This window comes from Artemia franciscana, unplaced genomic scaffold, assembly GCF_032884065.1.
Source record: "Artemia franciscana unplaced genomic scaffold, ASM3288406v1 PGA_scaffold_23, whole genome shotgun sequence".
In the NCBI taxonomy this organism is placed as follows: Eukaryota; Metazoa; Arthropoda; class Branchiopoda; order Anostraca; family Artemiidae; genus Artemia; species Artemia franciscana.
The window spans coordinates 64,231-89,930 of record NW_027062649.1 but is presented as its reverse complement, the minus strand read 5'-3'; the positions used below and the strand labels follow the sequence as shown (position 1 = coordinate 89,930).

General features: G+C 34.8%; 2 protein-coding genes across 2 annotated transcripts in view; both read left to right on the top strand.

Moving 5' to 3' along the window:
- LOC136041489 (uncharacterized) overlaps positions 1 to 10,700 on the top strand; it is a 37,083-nt gene extending 26,383 nt beyond the window's left edge. Inside the window, exon 4 of the mRNA XM_065726185.1 lies at positions 7,284 to 10,700. Coding sequence (XP_065582257.1) covers positions 7,284 to 7,625 — 342 coding nt within the window. The 3' untranslated portion in view covers positions 7,626 to 10,700. The remainder of the gene's footprint in view (positions 1 to 7,283) is intronic.
- A 3,670-nt stretch (positions 10,701 to 14,370) lies between these two features.
- On the top strand, positions 14,371 to 14,988 carry LOC136041510 (uncharacterized). The gene has a single exon (XM_065726217.1). It carries the CDS (start codon positions 14,371 to 14,373, stop codon positions 14,986 to 14,988), a length of 618 nt encoding a protein of 205 aa, XP_065582289.1.
- The last annotated feature ends 10,712 nt before the right edge of the window (positions 14,989 to 25,700 follow it).

Here is a 25,700-nt window from a genome sequence, read left to right as displayed (position 1 = left end):
ACAGGGCAAAGTCAATTTTGGGCTAAATTTGGGCTCCATGATTTGGCAAGACAATTGTAAAAATGATTAAATTCACCTAAATAATGTGATAGTATCAAAGCAGCCAATTGCGCCTGACATCAAACTATAAACAATTTTAAGTGGTAGGATTTATTAACAGTACTCAATAGCCAAACTTGAACATTTATAAGTCCTGAATATAACTATACATCCTAAAATTCCCCCAGTAAGTCCAGTGCACGCAAAATCGTGGATGTAACACATAATACAAAATACCCTTTCACATAGTAGAGATTCTAACGGCACCACAAATAGCAGGAATTATGTACACTCGTGTATGCGCAAGCCTAAGGGCCATCATTGACAAGAGATGACGAAAGTAAAACAGTTCAAAATAGGGATGAAACCTTTTAATTGACAGTGAACAGATATAAAATTATTTAACTGGATATTTCGAACACATATACAGCGTTCATCATCAGTAGTAAAACTGCTGATGTTTACTGCTAATGATGAACACTATATGTGTTCGAAATATCCAGTTAAATAATTTTATATCTGTTCACTGTCAATTAAAAGGTTTCATCCCTATTTTGAACTGTTTTACTTTCGTCATGGAAAGGCAGTGTGGTCTTCGAAGTTATCTATGACAAGAGATGAAGCCATGTTCTGCCATCAGTAGAGGGAGAGCGGGCAAAGTGGGGCCAAATCGTATTTACAAGAGGTAAAGGTGCAATCTCGTAATTGGTAAGATCCGAATACTAGACGAGGGAGACAAAGTACAACTAGTAGGTTTTTAATGTCACCTTTTAAAAACGATGTACATTTGAAAGGTACTTTCGTTGAAAAAATTAATTGGCTCCATAAAAGAGTTATTTTGGTATTTTCGGCAACTTAAATATATCTAAGTTCTGAACATAATTATACATCCTATATATTCACCCCAGTAAGTCCATTGCACAGGAATCGACAATAAGAAGTCAACATTATGCATGAAAGAAAACAAAGCTGAACTGATATGCTACCCCAACCAATTCCAAAAGCTGAAACGTAAGGTCATAAGAGTTAAAATATATTTTTATCCAAAAACATATATGTCACTTTTATCTTACACAAGCATAAATAGTCTCTTCCAGCTATTTGGTTTATTGGCCTTTCATCTATTTCATTCCTTGGTGTCCCTGGTCTTTTTGGTTTAGAATGGGGGTATGTGGCTTGACTCTGTAAGCTCAGCTAGAGTCGACCCAGCTCTATATGGCCGACTTCATACATGGAGAAATCTGGTGAAGGTAAACAGGAAGGGTGTATAAAAGTACAGGATGGTTAGCTTCCAGCTCCCCATTGCACTTCCTGGATGAAGGGTCATGAAAAGGAGATCAACACTGCCAGTAGGGACTGTTAGTCCCTACTGTACCAGTGTACCTACTGTTAGTACCTACTAGTACCAGTAGGGTACAATTTATATAGAAAAATTGAAACATATAGAAACAAAAGATATATAGATATACAGAAACAAAAGATAAAGATAAAACTGCCAATATATATATAGATAAATTGAAATATATGGAAACAAAAGATATATATATATATATATATATATATATATATATATATATATATATATATATATATATATATATATATATATATATATATACTAGCTGTTGGGGTGGCGCTTCGCGCCACCCCAACACCTAGTTGGTGGGGCGCTTCGCGCCCCCCCAAGCCCCCCCGCGCGCGTAAGTCGTTACGCGCCATATTAGTTACGCGCCATTGTAGCAGTGTCCCTGTGTCCCACCTGTGAATAGAGATAGATATAAATATATATTTTTAACTACGTAAAACATGCGAATATACAACATTCTTCGCTGTCCCATTGTCTGTGCATATAAATAGCATTTATATTCCCTGTGTCCCGGTCGTCATTTGTGTCCTGGTGTCCCAGTTTGTATTTCCTCTTTGAGTGTCCCGGTCGTCATTTATATTCCCTGTGTCCCAGTGTCCCGGTCGTCATTTGTGTCCCGGTGTCCCGGTCTGTAATTTCTATTCAAACAATCCCTGTGTCTCAGTCGTCAATTATATATCCCACCTGTGCCCCCGGCGTCCCCGTTGTAGTTGTGTCCCTGCGTCCCGGTCGTCATTTATATTCCCGGTCGTGATTTGTGTCCGGGTGTCCCAGTCTGTAATTTTTCTTTGAGGTTCCTGGTCGTCATTTATATTCCCTCTGTTTCGGTCGTCATTTGTGTCCCGGTCTGTAAATATATATATATATATATATATATATATATATATATATATATATATATATATATGAGCCGATTGTATTGTATATATTCATGTTGAATAGTGCTCCGATGTTTACCCCTTTCTAATTTTTTCATGCATTGCCGTCTGTCGTTATTTACAGTGTTGACAATTAATCAATGTCCATTAATCAATGACAATTAATTAATTAGTCCAGTCCCGTATTTTTCTACTTTTTTTACCTTTTCTCAAGGTGGCGAAATCAGCAAGTTACTATTCTGATTTTAGACACCAAGTGTTTTCTATTTCTAAAATAAGAAAGCTGCTATGAGGAATTAAGGTCACTAGGAGCATCTGTTAGGGCACCAGGAGCTCCATTCAGTAATAAATTCTTTATGTATATTCGAATCAAAAGCAGCAATAAATATCTCCCCCTGAATAGCCTCCTTCGCGATCGGTGGAATATTTTATTACAGAAAATAACATTATTGTTTGGAATACGGTTCGTGATGATGTAGCTAATGCTATAAGTTTATTTCAAGAAATATGTGCCAATGGTTTAAGCACGGTTTTCTGAATTTAGAATCGTTGCGAATAAAACAGAGGCAAAGTTTTCAAAGTAAATATTAAATCACGCGAGGCGAAGATAATGATGTTATGAAGTAGAAAAAAACAACCTTGAGAATAAGACTTTCGGCTCAAATGGAGGAATGAAAAATGTTTACGTCAGCGAGGATGCTCCATTGTCTGTTCGTGAAGTTCGGAAGAGACATTGCGAAATTAAATCTAAATCGAGTAGTAAGGATATTCCAGCCTGGGTGTCTAATACTGTTCTTCCATTCATTCAGCTTGAGAAAGAAGGTGTTGGAAAAGTGAAGTACAAGTACAATAATCCAATACCACAGCTGGTTGATTGTCGATTCATGCATTTCACTAGTTTGTTTTGAAATGAATTGACGTTTATTGCTTTTTTTCAAGGAATTTTGTTATTGAGGTTGGCGGTTCTAGTATAAGTATGTGCCTAATGGTGAAAACTAATTATATTTTTCTTTGATTGTATTATCCTGTCTTTTTTGTTTTGAATGAGGTTTTCCCCTTTTCATGTTCTATGAGTTTGTTTTTGTTATGCTACATTTTTTTTCTCGTCTATGATGAATTGTAAGGTGATTTAAAATTATTTCCTTTTTTTTATAAAATGGTATACAATATCAGAATTTCAAATGTTTTATTGTTACTGTATTTAGACTCCCATCGTGTAATATCGATGAGTTTGGCCTGCTCTTAGATGAGTAGCTGGATAAGTTACCAATTTCTGCTGAACCTTGTCTTATTTGTGGTTATTTTAATTTGGATTTGAGAACAATAAATAGTAACCACAAAGTCAGTGAGTATCTAAACACTAAGTTATGGTATCTAAGTTATTACTAAACGGTAGGTTATGGCCTCAAGCCGAATATTAATATATGCACTAGGGTGACAAATGACTCAGCAACCCTGATTGATAATATTTTTTTTTTAACCTCGATACAGTGCTGCTAATGTTACTGTGAATGACACTTGAGACTATTTTGGTATAATGGTCAGTAAGATATATCAGTATCTTTTGTATAACCGGCATTAGAGCGTAATGAAGCTATTTGAAAAGGGTCTGAAGCATATTAATGTATTCAAGTTAAATAATAAGCTAGGAGACACAAATTTTGATTTTATAAATCATAATGATAAGAATATAAATGAGAAGTTTACAAGTTGGTATTCAATGGTTAAAAATACGAGAGTCGAATGCAGTCAAACTAAGAAGAGAAAGAATTATTAACGATAATCATAATCACTATATGCTTATAAAGCATATATTGAGAAGTTGAACAGCCTGCTCCGTAGAGCTAAGGTAGATTTTCTGGGCGATGGTTATATAAAAGCAGAAGGTAACCCTGGCAAGACTTGGAAAGTTATAAAATCTGTGATTAATCCGGTTGATCACGATGATATTTTTATTGTCGATGATGATCAGAATATTAATCAATCAACTGAACAAATATGTGATCATTTTTCTAGCATAGGAGGAAGATCAGCATCGTCAGTTGCGCAATATCCGAGCGATGGCTCTTCACACTGAAGAGCCATCTTAAGTGAAAATAATGATGTATCAATGTATCTACGACCGGTTACCATCAGTATTAGAGTGTTTGAGTTTTTGGAGAGTAGATCGTTATTTCATCATAATCAATTTGGTTTTCGTAAAGGGATGTCTGCAGAACATGAAGTTTTAATGTTGACTACTTTTGTAAATTATGCTCTAGACCAGGGTTTTAAAGTGGCGTCTATTTTCTTAGATATTGTAAAAGCGTTTGACACTGTTGATCATTTAATTATATTTGGGAAGCTAAAAAATTATGGTATAGGAGGAAAGGCATTGAAACTACTTGAATCCTTTTCGAGTGGTAGGACACAGTATGCAGAAATCTCTGGAGCTAAGTCGACTGAAAGAGTAGTTGAATTTGGTGAGCCTCAGGGTCTTGTCTTAGACCCCTTTTATTCCTAGTATATATTAATGACTTGAGCTTTTCTGTAATGAGTTTAATTAATAATTCCCGAAGTTTATATACCAACTCTAAGATTATCCTTCCCAGTTTTGCTGATGACATCCGTTTTACTGTGGCAGCACTCATTTAATACAAATAACGAAAATGGACCTGTTATGCATAGACAAGTGGATGAGAATAAATCAACTTTTGTTAAATTATAATAAATCAGGGTTTCTTATATATGGTAGGTCTTCTAATTATTACCCCTGGATCACTGATATACAAAAAGATAATTTGGTGTCAAGCGCACCAACAAAATTGTTTTAAAATGCCTTAGTTTAAAAAAAAACATATATTTTATAAGTAGTAAAATTGCAAGAAATTTTGGAATGAGTAAAAAGTCAAAGAATATATTCCCAAATTATGTGGTGAGATTAATTTATTTTCTTTAGTCCCCCCCGCATTTGGTTTATTTTGTGAGTATACGTTTTTAGTCTCGTACGTGCGTTTTTAGTCTAGTATGTTTAGTACGTTTTTAGTACGTACGTTTTTAGGTCTATTACGTTTTTAGTCTAGTTGGAGCTTCAACGTGTGACGCAGAACATGCACTCTGAGTGATGAACAGAAATAGTAAATAAACATCAATCACATCTCTATATTTACAGTTAAATATTATCCCCCTGTCAGGTCGAGGAAAATTTTATATTTCTAGTAACGTTTAGTACGTTTTTAGTACGTACGTTTTTAGGTCTAGTACGTTTTTAGTCTACTTGAAGCTTCAACGTTTGACGCAGAACATGCACTCTGAGTGATGAACGGAAATAGTAAATAAACGTCAATTACATCTCTATATTTACAGTTAAATATTATCCCCCTGTCAGGTCGAGGAAAATTTTATATTTCCAGTAACGTTTAGTACGTTTTTAGTACGTACGTTTTTAGGTCTAGTACGTTTTTAGTCTACTTGAAGCTTCAACGTATGACGCAGAACATGCACTCTGAGTGATGAACGGAAATAGTAAATAAACATCAATTACATCTCTATATTTACAGTTAAATATTATCCCCCTGTCAGGTCGAGGAAACTTTTATTATGTATTATTCACGTATAAGTATTATACCAAATCTGTTCTTCAGTTTTTCCTAACTTTATTTACTTCTGGTGATGACATACACAATTATCCTACACGATATGCAAATAAAGTGAGGAAACCTCAAGTCGTGAAAATTAGATCTATATTTTCAATACGTTATATTGGGCCAAATGTTTGGAATAGTTTGCCTGAATTTTTGAAAAGTTGGCAAATATTTGTGATTTCTATAGAGATCGTAAAACAGTCTCCAGTTGTAAGATTTTTGAAGAGAAGTTAAAATGAATTTCTTTCGCTCTCAATCCCCCCCCCCAAAAAAAAGAAAAATATATAGGAAATAAATTGTCTATTTTTTGTTGGATGGACACGGGTTTGTGTTGTTGTTTGGAAAGGTTTTTGCGACCAGAAGTAGGGCAAATACTGATTTGTAAATATTTTTCTTTTCTTTTTCCTTTCTTTTTCTTTCTTCTTATTTTTTTTGTACTCCAAACAAGCAAAAGCTTACGGAGGCTTAATTGTTTTGCAGTATTGACTGTTTTTAGTGTGTTCCTTGTTGTGTATTTTGTTGTGTTTTGTTGTATTTTGTTGTGTATTTTCTTGAATTAACTCCGTTATTAAATCAAATCAAAAAAATCAAATCAAAATATCTTTGATTTTTGGTCAAGTATGAATTTTGGTCTTTTGACTCTTTTGTTTTGGTTTTGACTTTTGGTCAAGCACCTGTATGAATGTAAAATAAAGTATTGAAGTACTAAAGGTAGAAGAAAAGGCTGATAGAAAAAGTTAACAATAGGAAAAAAAAAATTCTAGTCTGAATAAGCCTGTCTAACTCTATAGCATTAACGGTAGAAGAAACACATCGATCAAAAATGGTTCTTAGAAGAACAAAAATAATTTCAGTCTGAATATGTGTGTGTAGTTTTTTATATTAAAGACGAAAAAAGAGTTCTTAAAAGGGTAAAGAATATTTCAGTGTAAATAAGTTTGTGTAATTCTGTAGCACTAAGACAGAAGAAAAATGATTGATAGAAACAATGTAATATGAACCGTACCATACAAAAACATGACGACTTATAGGGAAAGAACAAGGTCTTGGAGAGACTGGACCCCAGGATGGTAACGGCCTTAGGAATATGATACATTTTTGGAGGGAAAGGAGGCAGTTAATTCCTTTTGGCATTCTAATTCTTTCTACTAAAATATGTCAGAAGTTTCGTATGTGGAACACAGTTTTGGAATCACAACACGTCAGCATCTCAGTTGGGAATGATATTTTTATCAAAAAGTAACTAGATAAAGAAAAAAAAAGGAGACACAATAGAAAGAAGTAGGTTTCTATTTAAGTTTCAACTCCATCAAGATGAACTAAATATCAAAGACACTTTTTATTACTCTATATTTAACTTTTCTCATTCTTATTTAGGCACCTGACTACGAATCCGACCAAGATACACTTGGTGTAGTTCCAGAAAGTCAAAAAATCGACTACAGGCCTCCTTCTTGCTGGGAGACTCCCAAGACAAAACGAGATTCTTATACTAAACATAGTGCAAACACAACAAACTCTACAACCAATCTTGAAACATCTAGTTGCAAGAAAACATTTTCGTCCTGGAAGACATCGTTCTCAGAAGAAGAGGATTTGAAAATCAATAATGGCTCTTTACAAGGAATGAAAAACAAGAAGCTACTGACGAAAATTTTCCAAGGTTCGAACGCTATTGAAAGGAAACGAACAATAATTGACTTGTCTATGGAAGAGTGATTATAGTTGCGATTTTTTCGTCTGAACTTGAAAAAGTTGTATTTTTTTTTCTAAGAACGGAACACGAGACATTAACAACCATACATTTATAAAAACTTATGCAATGCTTTAATGAGACTACCAAACTCATCGATAAGCTGAGCCTCGTAGTGATTAGACATACATTTGGAATGTAAACTCGAAGTATCAATTTCACTTACAAAAGTTATAAAAACAAGCTTGATTGGTATTAAATCCACTACGACATTGAAATAAAACCTGATTGTTTGAATCCGTTAAATGAAAACTCCGATAACCGTATTTATCTTGAAAAAAAATAGGAACAACGAAGAGTTAAATTTTTATTGAGAATAGTCTACAAATACAGTTATGCAGAGTCTGTGAGTGGCGAGCACCAAATTAAAAAAAAGGAACATGGGTGAAAATTCAACAAGAATGAGCTAAACACATAGCTCATACAGCTACATATAGCTAAAACCGTATATATCTTGAAAAAAGATCAGAAAAACCAAGAGTTTAATTTTTAATGCGAAAAGTCTCCAAATACAGTTATACTGAGCCTGTGAGTAGCGGGCGCCAAATTAAAAAAAAAAGGAACATGGGTGAAAATTCAACAAGAATGAGCTAAACACATAGCTCATACAGCTACATATAGCTAAAACCGTATATATCTTGAAAAAAGATCAGAAAAACCAAGAGTTTAATTTTTAATGCGAAAAGTCTCCAAATACAGTTATACTGAGCCTGTGAGTAGCGGGCGCCAAATTAAAAAAAAGGAGCATGGGTGAAAATTCAACAAGAATGAGCTAAACACATAGCTCATACAGCTACATATAGCTAAAACCGTATATATCTTGAAAAAAGATCAGAAAAACCAAGAGTTTAATTTTTAATGCGAAAAGTCTCCAAATACAGTTATACTGAGCCTGTGAGTAGCGGGCACCAAATTAAAAAAAAAAGGAACATGGGTGAAAATTCAACAAGAATGAGCTAAACACATAGCTCATACAGCTACATATAGCTAAAACCGTATATATCTTGAAAAAAGATCAGAAAAACCAAGAGTTTAATTTTTAATGCGAAAAGTCTCCAAATACAGTTATACTGAGCCTGTGAGTAGCGGGCGCCAAATTAAAAAAAAAAGGAACATGGGTGAAAATTCAACAAGAATGGGCTAAACACATAGCTCATACAGCTACATATAGATAAAACCGTATATATCTTGAAAAAAGATCAGAAAAACCAAGAGTTTAATTTTTAATGCGAAAAGTCTCCAAATACAGTTATACTGAGCCTGTGAGTAGCGGGCGCCAAATTAAAAAAAAAGGAACATGGGTGAAAATTCAACAAGAATGAGCTAAACACATAGCTCATACAGCTACATATAGCTAAAACCGTATATATCTTGAAAAAAGATCAGAAAAACCAAGAGTTTAATTTTTAATGCGAAAAGTCTCCAAATACAGTTATACTGAGCCTGTGAGTAGCGGGCGCCAAATTAAAAAAAAGGAACATGGGTGAAAATTCAACAAGAATGAGCTAAACACATAGCTCATACAGCTACATATAGCTAAAACCGTATATATCTTGAAAAAAGATCAGAAAAACCAAGAGTTTAATTTTTAATGCGAAAAGTCTCCAAATACAGTTATACTGAGCCTGTGAGTAGCGGGTGCCAAATTAAAAAAAAGGAACATGGGTGAAAAGTCAACAAGAATGAGCTAAACACATAGTTCATATAGCTAAAACCGTATATATCTTGAAAAAAGATCAGAAAAACCAAGAGTTTAATTTTTAATGCGAAAAGTCTCCAAATACAGTTATGCTGAGTCTGTGAGTAGCGGGCGCCAAATTAAAAAAAAGGAACATGAGTGAAAAATCAGCAAGAATGGGCTAAAAATATATTGCACTCACAGCTTAAGGTACAGTTTTGCTTGGAAATTGTAGTTATCTATGGGAATCAACAGATGGCAAATGTCTGAAATTTCACAGATGAAAAGCATTGTCAAATTTAACCAATTAGTTTTGCTTCTTTATTCTCGAAAATAAATGTGACAACACTGACATAAATTTTACGTACCTAAGAAGTCCATAACTTTGAAATAAGCAAAAGAAAAATTTAAAAAAGCGTGGTTTTCAGATTTGAGAAAACCTAGCGTAGGTTCGAGGGCAAAAATTATTTGATTTTGAGGTTTTTGATGTTTAAAATCAAATGACAATAATACTCATATTTGTTGATGTATAGAAAAGTGAATGTACAAAAAATAAGCAAAAACCTCAGGCAAATAACTCAAATCAAAGAATTTCGACTTTAAATCGTCAAATATCGTTAAACGAAAGTTTTCTCCTAAGAATTCCAATAGGATACAGTAAAAGAACATCTTTTGAGTCGCAGTTTGAAACTGCAAGTATTCTGTCTATCGTGTTTTCCATATTTATTTGAAGAATTCCTAAAGTTAAAAATATTGGAAGGTTAAAATGGATTAGAAAATATAGATGCCAAAAAAGATATGGATATTTAAAGACACCATTTAGTATAAGTTTTCTGTTTATTCTGTAAAAGGTAAGAAAAAATTCAAAATAACAAAACTTACTATTAGGCACTGAAATGGACCTGCATTTTTTTCACAAATATATTGTGTTTTGTAGTTAAGTTTGATTGCCGCATCTCCTGTTTGGCGGTGCTTCCATTATATTATTCGCATTCGCTAAGTATCAGCTAAGGATCGGCAAACTTTAAAATATAAGAATTCTATATATTAGATTTCTCATATATATTTAGATATTTTTAATATTCAAAGTAAGTTCGAGTAGATTGGAAAATACTTGAGCAAAAATCTATACTTCATGTGTCGCCCTTCGGTTTATTCTGAAAGTAAAACAAATTTTGACAACAATGTAGTTTACATGTCGTATATTATCAGCTGAAAGTGAATGTGCAATTTTTTTTACATAGACTTGTATAGTGTTTATATTATGTTTTATTGTGGTATCATCTATTTGGTGGTGCTTTCTTTATATGATTCCTATGGAATGCTAATGGTCAATAAAGTACTATTTAAAGACTAAGATAAATTTAATAGTTAGTTTCGTTTTAGCTAGAGCTGGACAAACTTAATTTTTTTCAGCGTTTTATATCTCTTCCCTGTATTTATAAAGTTAGGTCTGTCTATGTGTATGGGATTCAAGCAAAACTAACGGGTCGATTTTCGGAACATGTATCCTACAAAACATAGTCAAGAACACGGACATTACTTTTTCTTTTTTTACCGTTAAAAATCAAAACAAATTATGTAAAATGACGCTATATGTAAGCAACAACTAGGCCGATCGACATGAATATTTTAAGGGTATGCTCCTAGGGTCATAGTGATTTCAAATCTTATATATAGAGATGGAGTAGTGGATTGGATACGGTGGGAGGAAGCTCAGCAGAAGTGGTTTCAAGTTTCCTAGATGTGTATTTATTTAAAGACATTAACAGTTACGGCTAAACGGGAGATGAATAACTATTTTGATAAAATTGTGAATCAATCCTATTATTAAAAATCTCCCTAATCATTTCACTGAAATTTCATATTAAAAATGACTTCATTCAGAGTCTTCATTCAGAGTTCATGTTGTGAGGACCTTTTTTGGATATAACCTATTACTAAAGGATTATAGTCTCTACCTGACCTAGAGCTAATATTTAATTCAGTGACCAAGGGATTATAATTTGAATAAGCGGATTATTTTTCTTCTTGAGTGAAGAAAGTAAGTAAGTTTAAAAAGTAAGTAAGTAAATTTTGAGTGTAAGTTTCAATGCTACTCCTTCCTTTCATTTGAAAAAACGTTTTCATGTTTATTTTTCATTGTTTTCTTATAGTAATGCTAGAAAATCCTGCGCCCTTTTCATTGAATTTTTCTTCCCCCATGACAGATTCCTCCAAGGAAAGATCCTCCAACATAGCCCCCTCCCCTCAGCCCCACCCCCAAACAAAATAAAATCCCCCTGAAAATGTCTGTACACTTCCCAATAACCATTACTATATGTAAACACTGTTAAAAGTTTGTAACTTGCAGCCCTCCCCCAGGGATTGTGGGGGAGTAAGTCATCCCCAAAGACATAGATATTATGGTTTTTGACTATGCTGAACAAAATGGCTATATAAAAATTTTGATCCGTTGACTTTGGGAAAAAATGAGCGTAGGAGGGGGCCTAGATGCCCCCCAATTTTTTGGTCACTTAAAAAGGGCACTAGAACTTTTTATTTCCGTGAAGCCCTCTTGCGAGCCCTCTTGCAAAATTCTAGGACCAATTGGTCGATACGATGACCCCTGGGGAAAAACAAAAAACAAACAAATAAACACGCACCCGTGATTTGTCTTCTGGCAAAAAATACAAAATTCCACATTTTTGTAGATAGGAGCTTGAAACTTCTACAGTAGGGTTCTCTGATACGCTGAATCTAATGGTGTCATTTTCGTTAAGATTCTACGACTTATAGGGGGTTTTTCCCTCTATTTTCTTAAATAATGCAAATTTTCTCAGACTCGTAACTTTTGATGGGTAAGACTAAACTTGATGAAATTTATATATTTAAAATCAGAATTAAAATGCAATTCTTTTGATGTAGCTATTGATATCAAAATTCCATTTTTAGAGTTTTGGTTACTATTGAGCCGGGTCGCTCCTTACTACAGTTCGTTACCACGAACTGTTTGATTATGAATGGCTGTTCAAGTAAATAATGATATGCAGCAGTCCCGTTTGGACTTGTTGCAAAATTCACCGTTTCGTATTGAAGATGTTTTGTCGTTATCGGTAGCGAATGATTTTGTGGGTCATCCATTTAAGCCGCTGCGGAGTAGCAAATATATTCGGTTAAGTGATATTGAAATGCCTGGGAAATCTGAGTCTTTAACTGTGGCTCAGTGGAATTGTCATCTGAATTCTAACCACCATGAGGTCGCCCGTCTGCTAGATCTCTATAAAAATAAGGTAGAAGTATTAGTGATTTGCGAGTCGTTCGTAACTCAAGACACTTTCCTCTCGTCACATTTTTTTCCAGTCTATAAACTTGTGTCAAAATCAAGGAGTTCAATGAGAGGAGGAGGTTTGACTTTTCTGCTAGCAAATTCTTTGGATTACGTAATTCGAGATGATTTAACTCTCTGGAATGAAGGTAAGCTCGAAACTTTATCAATAGAAATAGAGTTAGAGAAAAATAGAAACTTCATCATTTCTTTGGTTTCCCGGCCGCCCAGCGCAAACCCAGATGAATTTTTTAGAGAATTCGATGGATTTCATCAAAGAATGTCAAGTACTAAACTCCAATGTATTTTCTTAGGCGATTTTAACTTCGATCTTTTAAATCTAGATGGAGTAAACCTTGATTTTTTTAACCTTATGCTTTCACATAACCTTTATCCCGCAGTTTCAATCCCAACCAGGATAACAGATCATTCGGCAACCCTGATTGACAATATCTTCCTTTCTTCGGATGCAATTGTGGAGTGCTGTGCTGAAGTTGTCTTACACCCTGGGTCTGACCATCTACCAGTATTTTGCGCCATTAAAAGATTTGGCTGTAAACATAAAACCACTACTAAGCTTCAATTCAGAATGATGAAAGCTGATAATCTCAGGGAATTTAAAGATGAAATCAGCACAGTATCATGGCAAGAAGTCATGGCGGAGAAAGAAGACCCATCGACTGCTTTTGATAAATTTATGAGTATTTTGTCTCCCATCTATGATCAGTATTGCCCATTAAAAACTGCAACTAAGGAAAAAACCAACCGCGGAAGCCATGGATTACGGAAGAAATACTGGAAATGATGAAGATGAGAGACCAATTATTCTCAGATTATCTCAATTGTGAGAGTGATGACAGTTGGGAAGAGTACAAAAAGGCAAGAAATAGGGTGAATTCCGCACGATGAGCTGCAATGAGGGAGTATTTCGGAGAGAAATTAAAATCGCAGAAAGGAGACATTAGAGGGACCTGGCTGACTATTAAAAGCGTTCTCGGCAATGGTAAGGATTCAGCATCAACTGAACAGTTAGCCATATGTGGAAAGAACTGTGAGTGGGAGGCAAGAAGTTAGTGAAGAGTTTTGTAAGTTTTTTACCAAAATAGGATCGCAAATAAACCAAGAGGCAAAAAGATCAAAGCGGACAGCTAGATACTGAGGAGTTTGACGATAACCGCGGTCTTCATCACTCATTTTACTGTACCGAATGAACTTTGGATGACATTACCCAAGCAGTGAAATCGATCAAATCTAATGCAGCTGGTGTTGATGGCCTAAACATTAAAGCATTTAAAGCAGTTGCTGCGTATCTCTTACCTGTGATATTATATCTAGTCAATTTATCTGTTCAAAAAGGTGTGTTTCCTGACGAACTAAAGCGGGCAAAAGTTATATCCCTCCATAAAGGAGGCGATAAAAGAGATATTTTCAACTGGAGACCAATATCTATTCTACCGCTCTTCTCAAAAATTTATGAAAAAGTAGTGTATAAGAAAATATACGAGTACATGAATTCGCTTGGGTTTTTGTCAGATTCGCAGTTGGGTTTTAGAAAAGGTCATTCTACAGTGCATGCCGTTCATCACCTTTTAGATTGTGTAAATAGTGCGTTAGAAAATAATTTGATCCCTCTAACTATTTTTATTGATTTGAAGAAGGCGTTTGACACTGTGGATTTTGAAGTTCTACTGAAAAGGTGGTGATAAGTGATATATCTAGCGCAGCTATGCCTATAAATTGCGGTATTCCCCAAGGATCAGTCCTTGGCCCATTATTCTTCTTGGTATATGTGGACACTCTTCGATTTTACCGAAATGATTCAGTTTTAACCTTTTTCACCGATGTTACAGCTATCACAGTGTTTGCCCGGACTTCAAAAGAGGTTGTACAAAAAGCGAACCACGTCCTTAGTCGGCTTCATGTTTTTACAGCTCTAAGCTCCCTTGCAGTAAATCCAAGAAAAACGAATTTGAAGAAGGCGTTTGACACTGTGGATTTTGAAGTTCTACTGAAAAGACTGCGAAACCTTGGAATTAAAGATACAGCATTAAGTTGGTTTCGGTCTTATCTGTGTGGAAGATCAATGAAGGTGGTGATAAGTGATATATCTAGCGCAGCTATGCCTATAAATTGCGGTATTCCCCAAGGATCAGTCCTTGGCCCATTACTCTTCTTGGTATATGTGGACACTCTTCGATTTTACCGAAATGATTCAGTTTTAACCTTTTTCACCGATGTTACAGCTATCACAGTGTTTGCCCGGACTTCAAAAGAGGTTGTACAAAAAGCGAACCACGTCCTTAGTCGGCTTCATGTTTTTACATCTCTAAGCTCCTTGCAGTAAATCCAAGAAAAACGAATTTGAAGAAGGCGTTTGACACTGTGGATTTTGAAGTTCTACTGAAAAGACTGCGAAACCTTGGAATTAAAGATACAGCATTAAGTTGGTTTCGGTCTTATCTGTGTGGAAGGTCAATGAAGGTGGTGATAAGTGATATATCTAGCGCAGCTATGCCTATAAATTGCGGTATTCCCCAAGGATCAGTCCTTGGCCCATTACTCTTCTTGGTACATGTGGACACTCTTCGATTTTACCTAAATGATTCAGTTTTAACCTTTTTCACCGATGTTACAGCTATCACAGTGTTTGCCCGGACTTCAAAAGAGGTTGTACAAAAAGCGAACCACGTCCTTAGTCGGCTTCATGTTTTTACAGCTCTAAGCTCCCTTGCAGTAAATCCAAGAAAAACGAATTTTATGGTGTTTAGTAGAACTTCTACTTCTTGAAAAAGTGCTTTATAACGGTGTTAGCACCGTTATAAAGCACATGGCGTTTTTTTGTAAATATCTCAGATTTTATATTGATTGTAATTTGTCTTGGAAGAAGCATGGTGAAATAGTGTCGGCAAAACCAGCTAGAGGATTGGGAGTGATGAGGAGACTGAAAAAAGTGTTCCCGGTAGCAGTTGTCAAATTGTTATACAGTGCTATTGTGCACCCTTACATCACGTACGGTTGTTCTGTTTGGGCAAGCAATTTCGTGATGAATTATAAGCGAAGTCAAATAATACAAAACAAAGCACTGCGTCTGATAGGAGAATTTCAAAACTGTCAGAATACTGCGGAGTGTTTTAGAAAGAATGCTATTTTGAACATAGGCGAGCTACGTGATTACCAGCTAGCGATTTTTGTTTTTCAAAGTGTAAGTAAGGTAAGTCCTGAGTACTTCTATGATTTTTTTAAAACTAACTCGTTTTATCATCCTTATTTTACCCGGAATTCGGAGGATTTGACTCACGAGAGAAGAAATACAACGAGAGCAGGATTTGTTCTCAGGAACATAGGTGTCAGCGTCTGGAATGACCTTCCAGAATCGGTCAGAGCGGCAGTAAGTCTGGCATCATTCAAGAGAATGGTTAAATTCCATTTTTCAAAAAGGAGAGAAGTGTGATAAGAGGAAAGGGTATTTATTTATTTAGTATTTAATATTAATAATTTTGTTTTTTTACCCCCCCCCCCAAGGATTTTTTTTCTTTCCTCAAAATCATTTGAAGAAATGATTTAGCAGATTCATGGTGGTTAGAATTGTGGCCACAGTCAGGACTCTTTTGTCTTAAAAGTGGCCGTTAATGGTAAATTCTTTGTTTAATTTATATGTTTTGGATGAAAATAAAAAATATCTATCTATCTAAACTTAAAACAACTGCAAAAACTAAAGCAGATCAAGGATTTCGACTGTATATTAAAACTTGCCCAATATTTTAGTCCAATTTATTAGGCTGAAAAAATATAAATATTCTTGCAATTGACCTTTAATAAACCTTTGTCAAGTAAATTGGAACAGAAACTAATAAAAATAATGTTTAAAAGAGACAGCTCAATTACCTTTCTCTGCATAATTTTTCTTTCAACGAAAAATTAAGTGCGAAAGTAAAACTTGGAGTATGCAGAAATAAAGTCATAAATTAATAAAAATTACTATTAATGAATATAATAAACCTAAAACGAATTGAAGTCAAAGTCAAATTAGATTAAAAACTACATTTGGATGGAAAAATGGATGAAAAAAATGAAACATAAGTCTATCATGAAGTGAAACTTATATCCAAGTTAAAATTAAAACGAATAGAAGTTGTCACAAATATAAGTGGAACTACCACTCCTTCGAACCACCAAAAGCCACATTGGTCAGTGTGTCATTTGAGCTTTATTTTAAAACATTTATGCTTAAAGGTTGTTTTACTACTATAGCATTGACAATTCAAAAACTTTTTTTATTACATATCATTAGGTCTGTATTTTAAACAATGTCTAGTTTCAATAGTCCAATATGCAGCAACGTTGCATCGATACATTCTTCATTTGAAATAAATTCAAATATGGAAAATCAATGGGTGAATTGTCCATTTGAATGGCCAATTCAAAATACAGTAGCTACATCCTGTATCGATACATAAATAAATCGATACATCAACAATTAGCAATTTGCATCCATACATTCTTTCTTTTCAATAATTTTCTTTCAAATATATAAAATCAAATAATGAGTCATTCATTTATAAGGTCAATTCAAAATACCGCAGCAGCAATCAAAGCAGATTGTTTGAAAATTACCAATGCTCGTTTTTACATAAAACTTTTAGGCATCATTTTTCTTCACTTTTGAATTTTTCATTTAGCCATCAATTTTTATATTTTTGAAAGGCTTGCAACCTATTCCTGTAAAAAATGTTTGGCAACTGAAACGGGAACGGTTGTAGAGGCGAGTTAGACTGAAACAGCCTGCACCTCGTCTCAAGTACAAGTAAGTAAATGATTATGAATAAATTGAATCGGATAGCTACGAACCGAACCAAGAGTTAGGGTTTACTGGTCACTTACATAAAATGGTGCCACGAGCACAGTACTAGGGCCGTTGAGAACCGGCACTGAGTTATAAGAAAAAATGACAATTGTATCGATGCAATATGTATCGATGAAAATTTACTGCATATCAGACTAGTGGAACTAGACTTCTTATTTCGAATACAGGTCTAGAGATATATAAAAGAAAGAATCCCTAGGGGTCTGAGCTGTTTTTGAATTTTAAATGCTGTAATCATAAAAGAAAACAGCTTTAAATTAAGAAAACAGCTATCATATTTTCAGAAAAAGTAGCAAAAAGCCTAAACTAGGAGAGTCCCATTCCATAAGAATTAAGGAGCGATTAAATTTTAAAATTATAAAACATCCAAACGTCGCAAGAAAAATAACCCTTCAAAACCTGTTGCCACTGTAAAAATCTGATTTCTGAATTTAGTGCAAAAGGTTCTATTTGTAAATCTAGTTTTTGTTCTATTAGAATTCTATTCATTAGAATTCTAATAGATTTCCACGGCCGTCGAGAGTTGACACTGGGCTATAAGAAAAAATGTTCTCCTATCCCTTTTCATCTATTATTTTTGTTTTAGCAATGTCAATGCAAATAGAGGTAACAGGTCGTAGTAGATATAGGCATTTGAGAGCATGTTAATCACCCTCGTGGAGTTGTTTATCCAGCCACATATTATAGCATGAATTTTTTCGACCTTTTTTTATTGTGGGGATATGAGCAACAATTTTTGCTAGAGTGATTTTTGATTGTAGATCCAAGGATATGAGTAGCAATGTTTGTTTGAGCCATCCTAGGATTTTGGGATCCACATTTTAATTGGAATACATCAAAAGAGAAAAATAGAGTAACTGTCTGAACTTTGTATTGTATTATGATGCTCTGTACATGTTGCCCACATTATTGTGGCAATACATTTTTTTTGTTCAACAGAAAAAAGAATTCAGAAGAAACCTTGAAATAAAAAAAAAAATATGTTCCGATTATGGATTGAACAAGAGAACTTATAAAGTAAATTTCCAATAAGAAAGAAAATATTTCAGCAAACTTCCTTGTTGCTCTGACTCCGGGTATCCCACTTTTATTTCGTTCGTCCTGAGCATTCGCACTGAAAATACACAAATAGAATAGAGAGGAGTAACTGCCGCCTCCAGTCTATATTAGATAAAATAAAACAAGTTTTTTTTTCAACTGAAAGTAAGGAAAACTGAAGTTGTTTGTACTTTTAAAAAAGCTTCCTACTGTTCTAATGAAACAGCCCCTGTATATCAGGAGTCGTTCCTACAGAATTAGGACATAATTCAAACTTTAGCGTAAAGAGCAAGGTGTTAAGGAGGGGGCAATCCTCTTCATGTACGTTATAATTTCTGTTGGTTTTAAGTTTTAATGTTGCTCCTTACTTTCAGTTGAAAAAAATTGTTTTTTTTAATATGATTTCTAATCGTGTTTAAGTAATGCCAGGAAATCTGGCCCCACCACCACGGAAAAATCCCCCTGCCCAAGGAAATATTCTCTAGATAATTCAATCTCAGTGAAAATATACCCCGGAAAACTACGCTCATCAACTCCACGTGTAAAATTGAGACGAAAAAAAGCAAGACATGAAAAGAATTTTGTATAGTAATTATGGCAAACTCCCCAGTTTATAATTACCACTGATAAGTTAACCCTCTTGAAACTTCCCTCCACATGGAAAATTTACCCGTGGACAAACCCCCAGCAGACGAGTTGCCCCTCCCCCAACCGAAAATGTATACTTACTTCACAGTAACAAATACTATGTGTAAAAAATGGGCAAATTTGCCAATTTTATGACTTAAAGACCTTTCCCCTGGTGCTGTGGGGGTTCATGTTATATTGAAAGGCATAGTTATTGAGTCTTTCAACTATGATGGGCAAAATGTCTATCTCAAAACTTTTTGATCGGACGAATTTGGGAAAAAGGGCTGGGGAGGGGGCCAGGTTGCCTCCAACCTTTTTGGTCACTTTAAAGGGCACTAGAACTTTTAATTTCTGTTCTAATGAGCCATCTCATGATATTGTGGTACCACTGGGCTGATATGATCACCCTTGAAAAAAAAAAAACAAAAAAACACGCATCCAAGATCTTTCTTCTGGCAAAAAATACAAAATTCCACATTTTTGCACAAGTAGGGTTTTATGATACGCTGAAACGGATTTTCAAAAATTGGGCAAATTTTCTCAGCCTTTTAGCATTTAATCGGTAAGATTAAACTTAATGAAACTTATATATATATATATATATATATATATATATATATATATATAATATATAGCATAATAAGCCTATTCTTTCGGTATACCTATTGGTATCAAAACGTCATTTCTTAGAGTTTTAGTTACTATTGAGCCGGGTCGCTTCTTGCTTACAGTGCGTTACCACGAACTGTTTGAAAGGCTCCTCCGACTCGCAAGGGGAAAGGATGTGGTAACTTGAAAATGCTATCACACGGGTATGGTTTTGAATAATGTTGTACTCTTAGTCATAGAGATAATTTTTTCTTGTTATCCAGTCCCTTGTAAAATATGTTGGGTAAGTCTATCGTTCCATGTATACAAGAGGGTCTTGGTCATTACTTTGAACTATAAAAAGCAAGAGTTGATTGCCCAATATTTCGTTTGATCTTGGTCACTACATTCCCCAATAGTCAATTATTTATATTGGAACACTCAATTTTCAGGATATTAATTGCGGTGCTCTTTGAATGCAAATTGAATATATGATTAAGATCGTGATTTCTTGTGGTTTACCAAAAGACCTTCTTATATTATCTGCATGACTAAAAACAGCAAACCAAGCGTTTAATTACATAGTACTTGGAAATAGTCTGTCACTGCAAAATTTTATGTGAAACTGTATTTTCGACAATTTAGAAAGTCATTTTAAACACGCTATGTCGCCATGGGACAGTTTCAATACTCACGCAATCATGGAAGATCAAGTAACGATACTCAAGTTGAACTAATAGAAAGTTTATTTTCAAAATCATCCGTAATCTTAGAATATTATACTTACCTTTCAATAGTAAATAGTTTTGGAAATAATTAAATAGAACTAAATATTATATGATATAGAACAGTCTTTCTTGACATAAGTGTAAATAATAGCTCACTTTAGTTAGCTTTCGGTAAAAAAGGAAAAGCTTCCAACAGCTTAGGAGGGGCTTGAAGAAAATTTTTCCTATAAATGGCAGATCCTGTGACAGAATGCGCACAGTGGTCTGTCAGTGCAGTAGACAGTGGTATACAAAAGTCAACTTCTTTCCATTCGTTTGCTGTTTTTAAATTTAGCAGTCATAAATCCAAACCAGAGAAGGAATCAATCTGATCACATGCAGTTCTTTTAGTTATATGCATTTTTTCGGGGGGGGGGGGGGGTGTTAAATTTTTTCAAGGATTCTTAACTTCAATTCTTCAAAGATTATCGTTAAAGCAATTTATTCTGCTGGAATCAAAAATGTAAACAAGTTTTCTCTAGTGCCCCCTGTTTTTATCTCTATAGATACTGTTTTCAACAAACTCCACAAAACTGTTGCGCCATAGATACAGGAGTTCAAATATTATCTGATCAAATTGTGAAATCTAACACCAAATTAGCATTTGGAAAATTTTAAAAACAATTGAACTGACTTTTTTTCAAATTATTCTAGCCAGTCTTTTGAGCAAGTCGTATTGCGGAGAAAAAACCACAAGAAGGGCTTGTTGGATCTCAACCAAAATAAGCTGAAGGTATTATTATATGCGCTTTTTTCTCCTTTTCAAACAGTTCTTGGTAACGAATTATAAGTAAGAAGTGACGTAGCTCAATAGTAACCGAAACTCTTATAAACGGAATTTTGATGTCAATAGATGAATCAAAACAATTTTTTATATTGATTCCAAATATATAAAAATTTAGTTTTATCCATCGAAGACTAAGAGCCTGAGGAAATTTGCCTGATTTTCTAAATAAAAAGAAATACCTCCGAAAGGTCAATGAACCCTAATGAAAATCACACCATCAGACTCAGCGTATCAGATAATCTTACTGCGGAGGTTTCAAGCCCCCATCTTCAAGAACATGGAATTTTACATTTTTTGCCAAAACAAAGATCACGGATGCATGTTTGTTTGTTTTGTTTTTTTCCAGTGGTGATCGTATCGAACCAATGGTCCTTGAATACATGGCAAGGGAAAAGCATTTGGAAAATTTTAAAAACAATTGAACTTACTTTTTTCAAATTATTCTAGCCAGTCTTATGAGCAAGTCGTATTGCGGAGAAAAAAAGTAACCGAAACTCTTAGAAACGGAATTTTGATGTCAATAGATGAATCAAAACAATTTTTTATGTTGATTCCAAATATATAAAATTTAGTTTTATCCATCAAAGACTAAGAGCCTGAGAAAATTTGCCTGATTTTCTAAATAAAAAGAAATACCCCCGAAAGGTCAATGAACCCTAATGAAAATCACACCATCAGACTCAGCGTATCAGATAATCTTACTGCGGAGGTTTCAAGCCCCCATCTTCAAGAACGTGGAATTTTACATTTCTTGCCAAAACAAAGATCACGGATGCATGTTTGTTTGTTTTGTTTTATCCAGGGGTGATCGTATCGAACCAGTGGTCCTTGAATACAGGGCAAGGGCTCATTTAAACGAAAGTTAAAACTTCTAGTGCTCTTTCTAAGTGACCAAAAGATTGGTAAGCAAACCCCCTTAACATGGCCCTTTTTTTAACCAAAGTAGTCTGATCAAAATTTTGAAATAGCCATTTCGTTCCTTATAGTTGATAGATCCGATAAATATGCCATTGAATATAATATGAAACCCCAAGCCCCCGAGAAATGGTCTTTAAATTAAGATAATTGCCCATTGTTTACGTATAGTATTTGTTATTGGGAAATGTTTTGCTGGGGGATTTTTCGCGGGCAGTGAAGTTTCCATGGGGGTGAACTTTCCATGAGAAATTTTGCAGTAGGGGAATTGTCAGAATTCATGTACACAATTCTTTTTGTTTGTCTTACTTGTTCTTTGCCGACTCAATTTTACATTTGAAGATGTAAATGGTAATTGTACTGGATAAATTTTCATTGAGACTGAATTGTCGAGAGGATCGTTCCATGGCGGGGGGGAGCCTGATTTCACGATATTATTTAAAAAATTAATAGAAGTTGAATAAAAAAAACAAGTTTTCAACTCAAAGTAAAAAGCAACATGAACACTTAAAGCGAACTGAAATTATTATATATAACCAGCTGTTGGGGTGGCGCTTCGCGCCCCCCCAAGCCCCCCCCCCCCCCGCGCACGCAATTCGTTACGCGCCATATTAGTTACGCGCCATTGTAGTTGTGTCCCTGTGTCCCACCTGTGAATATAGATAGATTTATATATGTGTTTCAAACTACGTAAAAATTCCGAATATACAACATTCTTGGCTTTCCCACTACTGGGAGCTTTCTGTTTCCAATTGCCAGCAATTGATCTGAAAATGTTTGACCAGAGTCATCGTTTTGCAATCGGACACGCATATTTGTAGTTAATTTTAATATTTTTACGTGCGCCCATAAATTAGAATTTTTCAGGCAAGCATTCATTTCGTCTGCAGGAGTTAAACTACGTAAAAATTGCGAATATACAACATTCTTGGCTTTCCCATTGTCTGTGCATATACAAAGCCGTATGTACTAATAATGACGTCATATGCAAACGCTCTTTTTACAAACAAACAAACATGCATACACACAACTCGTTTTTATATAGATAGATAGATACAATACAAATTAACTGCGTAAAACTTGCGAATATACAACATTCTTCGCTGCAGTTTTTTTGCAAAAGAATCATTTTTGCAAAGCGAATAAAAGCTGTTAATTTTGTATCCGGTGGATTCAGGACTCTTTGTTGCACGTTGGTTTCCGAGAAATAAACACGTTGACCATTCTGTAAATGTACCGCTAAGTGAACAACAGCTGGACTACGTTCATGTATCGGAAATGAAAGAATTCGCCAAACAGCTTCATTACTGCTTATGTATCTTCCAGCCTGATATTGTACGATTTCGTCGAAATCTTTGATTTCGGGCTGCAAGCCAAAAACTGCCATGTCACTGCCTTTGTTGACGTATTTACATATGTATTTGATTGCCTTTACGGAGTTACAGTATTCAACGTTTATGTGTGCATTAAATGTTTTTGATAATAATGGGGAATATGGAACAACCCACTGGTTATCTACTTCGATGGTGGTACCGTTACGCTTCTTTATTATTGCTGTTTTACCGCCATCTTCAGTAGATCTTCTTCTATATTGCGGGTAACCATCATTGCCAGTAATTGTGTTGGATACTAAAAGTCGAGGATATTGCTTTGTGCACCTTCCTTTGGCCATGCATGGTGAATTTTCGTTCAGTGCACCGCAAGGTCCATGTATCATCTTTTTTACAATAATATCATGTAACCCCTTATCGACATTTTTATCAGGTATTTCAGCGGAAATCACATCATCAATTTCGTTCGAAGTAATTTTTTTATGAAGCCAGATTAGTATATGTGCGTGTGGCAAACGCAAACCTCGTTTTTGCCATTCCACTGAGTACATCCAGCATCGTACTGACCCAAACACTTCAAGTTTTACTATGTAGTTTATCAGTGATTTCAACTTTTGCCGGAAGACACGGGCCGTAATGTCATGCCTATGAACCGCCAATTGTCCTTGAAGTAAAAGCTGCAGTATCTCGTCCCAAGATTGATTACATGTAAATGTAATAAATTAATCTGGACGACCATAGAGACGAACATACGCAATAGCATCTTGAGCATATTCATGCATATGACGGGGACTGCCAGCATATGAAGAAGGTAAAATTGTTAATCTTCCAACGTTTGTGGTATTACCGTCATTTATAACTGCATCTCGCAAATGAATGTATTGTTCAGAGCGGAGCTTGGTCTGATTCAGGTGGATATATAGCAATTTATATATATATATATATATATATATATATATATATATATATATATATATATATATATATATATATATATATATATATATATATAAATATATATCTATATTTTCTTTTTAGTTTTTTTTTGTAGTTTTTACCTTTTTTAGTTTTTTTCTTCTTTTGTATTAATGCGAAAGCCAAGGTTCAAACCTGGAGCTTCTCGGACCTAGAACCTGAAACATAACGCTTTACCAACTCAGCTACTTCGGCTTGAATACATTCGTTTTCAGCAGCTTCCTCGGGTGTTGCCATTTTAGGTTCTTCAGTCATTTTACAATTAGAAATTTCTCTTTCAACGGTCTTCTTAAATACCTATGTCCTGGTCGTCATTTATATTCCCTGTGTCCCGGTCGTCATTTGTGTCCCGGTATCCCAGTCTGTAATTTCTCTTTGAGTGTCCCGGTCGTTATTTATATTCCCTCTGTCCCGGTCGTCATTTGTGTCCCGGTCTGTAATTTCTCTTTGAGTGTTTTTTCTTTTTAGTATTTTTTAGTTTTTTACATTTTTTCTTTTTTCAGTTTTCTTTTTCTTCTTTATTTTTCAGCTTCACTATGAAATACATATCGCCGAACCCTTGTTTTTTTTAACTAAAATCTGGTAGGCATTGGTGACCTTATCCAAGTCAAAATCCCAAACCCAATCATCATCGCTATCATTTTCAGTTTTGATATGTTTTGACTCTCGCTGTCCAGATGAATCTTCATCTAACTGCGCGGTTTTGCGTTCTTTAACCTCAAGCCTGTTTCCTTGCTGTTCTTTTGATTCCTCGGCACGCTTTCTTTTCTGACTTTCTCTATCAGCAGCAAGTTTTTTGGCATAGACTCTTTGAGCATCTTCATCGGCTTTTGCCATTGTAAGTTCATCAGTCATTTTAAACTTAAACATTAATAGATTTCTACGTGAACATATATGTCTTAAATATCTTTAATGACGTCACCGTCATAGCAAAAATGACAACTAACTTCATGACGTCAGTCGACACAGAAACATGACGTCACCTGACAGACACACAGACAGACAACTTATTTTTATATATATAGATAGATAATAATCTCCCCTCCTCAAGACTCAGCTCTTTACGCTAAAGTTTGACCCTTTGTCCCAGTTCTCCAAAAATGGTCCCAGAAAAATAGGAGTCGGTTAATTAGAACATAAGAAGCTTTTTTGAAGACACTA

Excerpts from the sequence above, each read along its gene's own strand:
- LOC136041510 (XM_065726217.1), top strand. The coding sequence starts at position 14,371 with ATGCCTATAAATTGCGGTATTCCCCAAGGATCAGTCCTTGGCCCATTA.